The sequence below is a fragment of the Camelina sativa genome, chromosome 14 (assembly GCF_030686135.1).
Source record: "Camelina sativa cultivar CO46 ecotype springtype chromosome 14, ASM3068613v1".
Taxonomy (NCBI): domain Eukaryota; kingdom Viridiplantae; phylum Streptophyta; class Magnoliopsida; order Brassicales; family Brassicaceae; genus Camelina; species Camelina sativa.
This window is the reverse complement of record NC_141893.1, coordinates 25,232,879-25,242,799: the sequence shown is the minus strand read 5'-3', so window position 1 is coordinate 25,242,799 and position 9,921 is coordinate 25,232,879. Positions and strand designations below refer to the sequence as shown.

The window sequence follows — 9,921 nt, the reverse complement described above, 5'->3', positions numbered from 1 at the left end:
GGTGGCGGTCTTGGTGACGTTTGTGGCCTTAGTGGCGGTCCTGCGGGACGTTTGTGTGGTCTTCGTGACGTGTATGGAGTCTTTGTGACGTGTTTAGGGTCTTTGTGACATCTCGGTAGCCTTAGTGGTGAGTGTTGGCCGTAGGACATTGCGATGTTCCTGCAAGAACCATAGAGGTAGTTCTGGTCAGCGTGGTACTCGGTCGAGCTCAGAATTATTGCTCTAGAGATATGAGATCTCGCACAATTCATGAAGGGACAGTTAGCTTCTTGTGTACCGTTATCTCGAATGACTTTGTGGCCTGAGGGTATAATTGATATATCGACTTCGGGTGACGATCCGAAGGCATGCTGTAGGGTGATAGCCCGAGAGTAAGATTTGACTTCCTGATACCGTAGCTTGAGGGCTGAGGCCCGAAGATGAGTTGGTAAGACTCGAAGGTTGACATGAGAGCGAGGGAGATGCATGAGTTGAGAGCCTATAATGTCAGAGACGCGGGTTATTGGCCAGATTTAGTCCTCATAGTTAGTCAGAGGATATGCAGGCATAGTGTTGGTTTCACGGGAGATCTTTTGTTGTTGGTTTAGTGCTAGATTCGAGGGCGAATCTATGCTAGTGGGGGAGAATTGTCACATCCGTGAACCAGAATCCCGGTTTGGGAGGTGCATCGGTCGATGCACATGGTGTGTCGGTCGATGCAAGGTTGGTTGTGCGGACGAGTTTAAGTTAAACGCATGTTTTGGCTGCATTTTGGGGGTTAGGAAACCCTTGAGTCAACTATAAAAAGAGACTTTGTCGTCTTGTAGCTGAGTTTAGCCGTTTCTGAGAGTAAGAAAAGAGAGAAAATGTCCTTGAGCATTCTTGGTGAGATTCCTGGGGTTTGGTGGCTGTTCTTTGGAGATCTGAAGCTAGGAACATTGTAGGAGCTTGCTAGGAGCATAGATCTTTCGTTTTAGGGTCAGAATCCTCTTTGGAAAAGGTAAGTGCATGACCATGGCTTATCTAAGCTGGAGATTTCTCTGATCTGCTTGTTTTATGTGTTTTATTGGCTTGTTAGTATGTTGTTGTGTCGCTAGGAGCTTTGGGAAGCTTTTGTGGCCTTGGTTTGTGTGTTTTGGGGGTTTATGGATGGAGATCCGGCGAGAAGTTTTGGGAAAAAATGAGGCTCGGCATGTGCATCGGTTGATGCAATGCGATGACAGTGCAGATTGACCTAGGAGCGTCGGTCGATGCCATGTAGAGGCGTCGGTCGATGCATCTAGGGAGTTTCTTGAAATGTCGAGCATGCGTCGGTCGATGCAGTGTGCGTGTCGGTCAATGCAAGTGAACCTTACGTCGGTCGATGCAAGCTTGTGTCGGTCGATGCAACCCTAGTTGGTGTCGGTCGATGCATGGGTTGGTGTCAATTGATGCAAATGTTTGGTTTGTTGTTTGGTTATTGATTGTTGTTTGATGGTTAGAGATGTCTTTATTGCTTGTGTGTATAGTCCAGTAGATGGGATGATTGCCTTACTAAGTGTTTATAAAATACTCATGCATCTCAATTTGTGTTTGCGGTGCAGGTAAAGACAATGTGTGATTGTGGAATCCAGGCTATGAAGAGGATGATGTTCTAGAGGCTCGGTCGGGTTGTTTCACTTTTGCAGGAGATAAATCCCAAAACACACGCCAAACCAAAACAGTTGTTCCAATCAACGAAGAGTTAATAGCAGCTATAAATGTCCTACTATAGGTTCTTCAACTCTACAGGACCTTCAATTGCTGGTATCATCAATGCCTAAATATTTGACTGTACTTAGTATGGCGCTTTGTTGTTTTCAAACAGGAAGCAGCCGATCTTGTAACATTGAAGCAAGAGGCGTATAAAGCTAAGGTCTGAGAATTGAATGATCGTTGAATTGATTGGACCGAGAAGATCGACGCCGAAAAGGCTAGAGCAAAGGCCGTAGCAAATATATTTTCCATCGCCAAGAATGCTGCTGGAGATGCCGCGAAGCGAGACACTGTTGATGACTTGGACCTCGATGAGATAATCGTAACCCCGTGAGGAGAAGATCGTGTGGAATTCATCATGGCCTTATACAGGCTTATTAAGCCCACTAATAAGGCTAGACCCAATTTTTTTCTTTCATTTCATAATAATTGTGTGTAATCCGATGACTTTTCGGTTTTTTTTTCGAATTTGAACTTTTCTTTTGTAATCCAAAACCTTTTTATGGGTTATTCATCCAGTGAATTCGACAACTTTATCTTTTAAGATTCAGTTCCAAAACCGGAAAATATAAATAGAAAGGATTGAGAAAGATACAAACAAACTCAGATTGATGATTATAACTAATATTACTTTTTTTACTTCATGTCTACTGTTGTTACGTTCTAACTTTGATTCACAATAAACATAACCTAACAAACCTTCTATGTGTGTAAAAGATTAACTCGAACCAGCTCAAGATTTATATTGATAGCTATATAGGCTGATCTGTGTGAATCTGTTAAGCTTAGAAAATTTATGGTTTAAATCTCTTCGTGATAAGGTTTAGGAACAAATTGGTGTACAATTACATTTCCATTTTCTTTTGTATCCTTATCCACTCATTGTGTTTTGTCATTGATGTATGGTTCAAACACTTTACATATGTTTTACCTTTACGTAAACCAAAAACAATTACCATTCCTTTTATGTACCCTGATAGTTTTTCGCACACAGAAGTGCTTATATGTCATTTTCTTGTGTGTTGACATTGGTGTACGGTTACATTTCCATTTTCTTATGCTGTACCCTTACGGTTATCAAAATTCAATACCATGCCACTTCTGCAATGTTGCATTTTTTGTGTGCTACGGTTAAAGTATATAACATAACATCATCAATCACTTGTACCAAGTAATATTTCATAACAGGATGAATAAGTCGCAGTTTATATTATGACAAACAAACTGGTACTACAAACATTTATAGTGCATAAATCTTGAAATGAGCACAGAATAAACCTTCAAATGAGTGCCACTAGAGCCGCAGGCAAAGCAACATACCAAGTGAAGTTTGAGGTGTTACCAGGAGAAGAGCTAGAAGGGTTACAAATCCAAACTAGAGGGACATTTCATCTAGAAAATTCTTGAATTGGAACCAGTAATGGGGCATAGAGACTTTGTAAGCCTTAAGCAGAAGACAAATCCCGAAACACACGCCAAACCAAAACAGTTGTTCCAATCAACGGAGAGTTAATAGCAGCTATAAATGTCCTGCTAAAGGTTCTTCAACTCTACAGGACCTTCAATTGCTGTGAAACTTGAAATTTTGTATGCTCTAACCTATAAATGAATGGATGATAACAAACAAACAGTCTTAGGCTAAGATGAGCAGATAGGATGCAAGGTGTTTCAATACCATTATGTAGTTGTAGCATAAAAGATGTCAACCCATAAAGAGTGTGATATGTAAGCAGTCAAGACATGATCAATGCATTCAAGTTAAGCCAAATATCTAGTTGATTTGTTTCTAACAACCTAATGACAAAAATGAAATGCAATGAACTAAGGAAACTTAAGACAGTACTAATACATAATTAAACTATAGAACAACTGCAATAAACTACGCTAAGCAAGAGAAAACTACTAACAAATGCAATTAAGAGCAAACTGGAATGAAACAGAACATAAACAAGGAAGTAAACTGGCGCTCGAGTATGCACTCAGTCGAGTGCATGGTCGAACAGGTGGTCGAGTGGTGCACAACAGAAGAACATAAGCAATTTTAATAACTTAAACTGATCAAAATGCAAAGGAACAAAATAAGAAGCAAATAAACAGACAATCAATAAACAAAGTAGGCTCCTAGAGATGGATTCATGGGCTGGTGTTCAGGTTGTGGCTATCTAAACTGGTCAACAAATCTCAATCAATATGAGCTATCCCTAGACAATGATTTTAAAGACTTACTAATCCACTCTCATGACAGAAGTAATCAAGTTTAGTAACATCCTAAGCCATCTCTCATTGGTGAAACCATACTTAATAGGCTTTAAAGAACCAGATCATTATTTGTCAAAAATCACCTTAGACAACTAATCTCTTAGGCTAAGCATGATAATCTCTAGTATTAGCTTTATCTAACAATCTAAATATTGGTATGATGCAAGGAAGCTTAAGATCTGTTCTTACCCTCGTAGGAATAAGAACAGCTTAGAGGACATCTAACCTAGAAGAGATCTATGAGCAAACAAGCTTGACCAATCTAAACAACCATAACCCTAAACCAGTCTAATCCATCTCTAGAATTCTAGCTCACTACTCAGATGAACAAGACATGATAATGATAAACTCAAACCCAGAAATTAATGAAACTAACATGATGAGAAAGATGAGATAAAGATCTAGAACTTTATATAAAGAAACAAACGCAGATTCAATACCCAGAAAGTTATGGAACTTACAAAGTATGAAAATATGGAGAAAAACAATAACAAAAGTGGCAAATGATGTAAACAAATGCTAAAACCCCAAAAAGGGGTAAAAACTAGGTTTTTGGTGGCAGCTGATGTGTTTTCTGACCTATTCTGACTTGTGGGCGGCCATGGGGTACAAGAGATATTTATAGGATAAGAGGGAAGCCCTAAATTAGCTAACAAACAAAATAGAGAGGTGGCTTGATGCGCTCGACCACGCACGGTCGAGTGCCTATGGTTGAGTGGCTTTTCTTCTATTTCTTCACTGGTTGAGTCCCTCAGCAGCACACGGTCGAGTGTCTTCGGGTGTCTGAATATTTGGGTGTACTTAGTATGGTGGTTTGTTGTTTTCAAACAGGAAGCGACTGATCTTGTAACAGCGAAGCAAGAGGCGTATAAAGCTAAGGTCCGAGAATTGAATGATTGTCGAGTTGATTTGAACGAGAAGATCTATGCCGCAAAGGCTAGAGAAAAAGCCGTAGCGGAGATATTTTTCCATCGCCAAGAAAGCCGTCAGAGATGCCACAAAGCGAGACACTATTGATGACTTGGACCTCGATGAGATAATCGTAACTCCGTGAGGAGAAGATCGTGTGGAGTTCATCAGGGCCATATATAGGCTTGTTAAGCCCACTAATACGGCTAGGCCCAATTTTTTCTTTCCTTTCATAATAATTGTGTGTACTCGGACGAGCTTTTCGGTTTTTTTCTTCGAATTTAAACTTTCTTTTGTAATCTAAAACATTTTGATGGGTTCTTCATCCAATGAATTTGGCAACTTTATTTTCTAAGATTCGGTTTGGAGGTGTCGGCAGATGCAATTAGGGATTTAGTGACATGTCGAGCAAGGTGTTTAGTGTCGATCAACACATGTCGTGTGCCGGTTGACACAACCTTCGCCAGGTTTATTTTAATTGTTTGTTAATTGTAGCATTAGAGATCTTATTGTTTGTGTGTATAGCCCAATAGATGGAAGGATTGTCTAACTAAGTATTTCTAGTAATACTTAAGCCTCTCTTTTGTGTTGTGGCGCAGATAAAGACAAAGTGTGATCGTGGAATCAAAGCTATGAAGAGGAGGATGTTCTAGAGGCTCGATTGTTTACTCAGTGTCGTTGATAGGATGCTAGAGTGGAACTTAATTGTCTAGAATGGTTGTTAGGATTGCTGGTTCTATGACTTTGCTATGTTTTGGATTGTTGTTGAAATTGGTATTATGTTATTGATTATTTGTTATTGGGATTGTTTTGTGTTACCCGCTCTTGTTATTGATTGGGGGTTAGGTTGCTAGTGAGTATGGGATCACTAGATATTAGGATTATAAAAAAAACGGGTCGGGCTGTTTCACATCCTCTCTTCCCCTACTCTGCTTATCAGGTGGGTTTCCTCGACGAGTTGTCTCTCTCGAGCCCACAGCCTTTCAACGCCAAATCTGAGCCCTCTTACCACATTGCAAACTCTATCATATGTCTCTCTTACCGGCTCCCTTGGATGTCAACCCCAACATCTCCTTGTTCCTCGGATTCAGATCCATTCACCAAGTGTGTTACTTAGGCTGCAGCTGAACAAGATCTGCACAAGATCTGGACAAGGCTTTGCGACCCAAATAATATACTTCAATTTCCCAGGTCTGTCCCAAATCTCTTTTTTCCCTCCTATAGCATCCTTTTGTTTGGAACTTTATCGAAGACTACAATTAGAACAGAACCACTCAATGTTGCTAGTTCGAAACAATAGTTATTTGCGAATCCTACCCTTAGACTCATCTAGGGATGCATCTCTTGACTGTCATTGTTTAAAGACAATCAGCATTATAACCCTGACTCTATGGAGCCGTCGTTACTCTTTATTTGATCCTTGAGCCCTCACAATTGATACTTTGCAACACTTGGCCATTGAATTTCCTTGTGATTTGTTGCTTCTCTGCTCAAGTTTTCAAGAGCACATTTGGTCGAACTTTCTATCCATTTTATCTACTTTTAAGTTTGCTTGTATTATTCTTGTATCTTGCATTTTGTTGGCTAAACCTTTAAACATTGTACTCCTTTACCTATTTGAATGAATGAGAGGTTTGCACCCCAAAAAAAAATCTGTTATTCTACTGTATCTAATTGAATAAATAAAAATTAAAATGTTAATCAAAAATAAGGAAATGAAATTAGTTTAAAGAAATTATATTCAAATGTAAAAAAAATAAAAATATCTTCAAATTGGGATAATTAAATCTTTGGTTGCACCATTTTTCAAACCTTAAAAATGTTTTTTTCTCCTTTCCTCCCCGGAGGCCGGAGGTTTATGCTATAAAAACTAACTCAACCACTCACTAAACGAGGACATGCATGTTGGGAGGGGGAGAGCGATTTGTGTTGCCGAAGGGAGCGCCTTAAGTCCAAGTTAATCACTGATATTTGAGGAGGTTAAGGCGACTACTTAAAAACCCTAATCAAATTCCCCAAACCCTAAGCCTCGTTTGCTCCGAATCGTCTTCCTTTTGAGCTGTCCTGTTCCTACTCAAAGAATCTGATTTCGAAATTTCTCAGTAAAGATGGTAACTTTATCACTCTCTCTTCTCTCAATTTTAACAAAGATTATGTTTTTTTGGTGTTTGGGTTTTGAGGGTTCATACTCGTTTCTCTGTGGCACGGATATGTATGTTTCGGAATTTTGATTGATATTGTTAAATTTCACATAGGGGCTCGTAACTCTTGATTCAGGGACAGGAAAGCTTTCATCTTTGATAAAAAAAAAAGTGGTTTTTTTCTTTCCCCTTTGTTGCAGGCTCCTCCTGTTTGTCAAACTTGTGGCGACATTGGTTTTGAAGAAGCACTAGTTTTTTGTGACTCTTGTAAGATTGAGGCTATACACCGGTGAGTTTGGTTCTTGATTTTCCCTTGTAGTTGATTGAGTTGTGTTGTGTTCTGTATATCCCTATACCAGAGAAACGGATTGGCTCATTTGTGTTATTACCTGTTTCTATTGTTTTTTTTTCAGTTATTGTGTGGGCATAACACCGACTCCTTTTACGGATTACATAACTTGGATATGCGAGGACTGTGATGAGAGTGAAATTGAGTCTGATAGCATAGAAGTTGACCAGACTGCTAAGCTTACACATATATTGAAGAAGAGTGACAGAAAAAGGAAGAAGAATAGAAAAGGGAGCAGCAATCACACCTGGCCGGTTTTAGCTGAGGACCATGGGCTCCAGGATGCTACCAATGTTGAACCTATGGAGGTGTCTTCTTCGCCAATTAACGAAACAGTGGACTATAACTCTGGTACAGACCATAACGCTGGTACCAGCAAAAGGAGTGACAGTAGCTCTTTTCGGAAAGAAGTTGATCAGACTGATAAGCTTCTATATATATCTAAGGAGAATGAGAAAGAGAAGAAGAAGAAGAAGAAGGATAAGACGAACAAGGAGAAGAAGAACAACACAATGAGCAGCAATTCCAACCCGCTGGTTTTAGCTGCTGAGGACCATGATGTCCAGGATGCCACCAGTGTTGAACCTGTGAAGGTGTCTTCTTTACCAGTTAAAGGAACAACGAAGGAGTCTAAGAAACGAAAAAGCTCAGATAGTGGAAACCCTCATGAATCGACTGGTTTAGTAAGAAATGGAGCATCTGCCTCGGAGGCTGAAAAGCCATCTAGTGTTCCAGATCATAGCTCTTGTACCAGCAAAAGGAATGACTGTGGTTCTGGTCGCAAAGAAGTTGATCAGACTTCAAATCTTGGAAATATCTTGGAGAAGAGTGAGAAAAAGAAGAAGAAGAAGAAAAGGAGCAGCAATCATTCGCCGCCAGTTTTAGTTGTGGAGAACAATGAGCTCCATGATGCTATAAATGTTGAACCTGTGGAGGTGTCTTCTTTACCAATTAAAGAAACAATGGAGGCTAAGAGACAAGAAATCTCAGATAGCAGAAAACCTCATGAATTGACTGGGTTAGATGGAAATGGAGCATCTGTCTCGGAGGCTGAAAATTCATCTAGTGTGCGACATCACGATTCTTATACGACCAAGAAAAGAAAATTAAGTTCTGGAAACATACCGGTTACTGAAAATAGACAGTTAGCTGATGGGAATAGTTCTTGCAAAGAAGCTGAATTAAATATGCCTCAAACTTCTGAGAGGTTGACATCTATGCATTGTAGAGCACAACCAATCAAAAAACCGATATGGAGGTAAAGAAGTAATGCTCTTTAATTGTATCACTTTGCATCTCTATATGGTTTGATGACATTATCACTTGATTTCCGATATGTTTTGTCAATTTCTAGGGGATTGATGTCTGTAAAAGGAGGAACCAGCTATAGCTTTGATGGGATTTCTGCTCATCTATCAAGCTTAGCCTGCCCTATAGTCCATGAAAAGGCAAGCTCATTACGGGGCTGCCTCTCTGCTGAAATGTTTCCCAGGATGGAAATATGGCCAAAAACCTTTCTGAAGAATGGAGGACCTAAGGACGACAGTGTTGCTCTTTTTTTCTTCCCTTCCAGTCAAAGGTATACATTGAAATACTGATATTTTTTTTTTTTTTTTTCTCGTCCTATGCATATGTTGAAAAAGTGTCTGGCCATTTTTGTTTTTGGTTTCCAGTAATGATGAAAAGACTTTCTATTCCCTTGTTGGTGAAATGGAGAAGAATGATTTGGCGATGAGATGCCTGCTTGATGATGCAGAACTGCTACTTTTCACCTCTTTTATGTTACCAGTGGATTTTTGGTGTAAGTCGTAGAGAACTTTTAATCTATAATGGAACTCTATTTTCTATTACAGTTTGTTCTTTTCATTATTCGCAAGAATAGGTAAAACTAATAAAGGTGATTATGGTTTGCAGCTTTTAACTCAAAGGACTACCTGTGGGGTGTCTTCAAGCCCAGATGTACTCCTCCACATTAGTCACTAGACTCGTCGCTACCTTTACCAGTCTCTGAATTTGAGCAAGGTTAACAAACAGATAGTTCTTGAGAAAGCTTAAGTAGAACTTGCAGGATTCTCCTACAACTTTTTTGAGAGCATATACTTAGTGGTGTAATTGTTGATAGTTAGCCAGACTCTGTACAGAATCTACTTGAGTTGGCATCCTTGATAGCATATCTTTGTCTCTTTGTGGTGAGTTTGTGCGACCGATTAGTCAAATGAGTGGTAACTTTGAGATCGTCCTGATTGACGAACTTGATATTGATACAGGACCTTCCTAGACAGTAACCTAGTCTGAGAAAAGATGTGTTTCAATAATGGACAATCATAAAGAGTAGACAGATGAGAATATTGTTAAGAGGGAGTTGATACCTGATATTAGCTGTGGTAGCCGGTAGGCGCAGTGCTTATATCTGTCCTCTCACGGTTGATTCCTGATATTAGCGGTAGGATTTTACTCTCTCTGCCCCTTTTGCTCCAAATCTAATTTGAAAAACTTCTACTTATTTTTACTACCCTTATCCTTTCAAATATTATCAAAATTCCACTTTAC

General features: G+C 39.5%; 1 protein-coding gene across 1 annotated transcript; it reads left to right on the top strand.

Annotated features, from left to right (window-relative positions):
- The first annotated feature begins 6,679 nt into the window (after positions 1-6,679).
- On the top strand, positions 6,680-9,554 carry LOC104742151 (PHD finger-containing protein 1-like). The gene is made up of 6 exons (XM_010463126.3): positions 6,680-6,992; positions 7,223-7,311; positions 7,436-8,629; positions 8,726-8,950; positions 9,045-9,172; positions 9,286-9,554. Exons 1-6 carry the CDS (start codon positions 6,990-6,992, stop codon positions 9,345-9,347), a joined length of 1,701 nt encoding a protein of 566 aa, XP_010461428.2. The 5' UTR covers positions 6,680-6,989; the 3' UTR covers positions 9,348-9,554.
- The last annotated feature ends 367 nt before the right edge of the window (positions 9,555-9,921 follow it).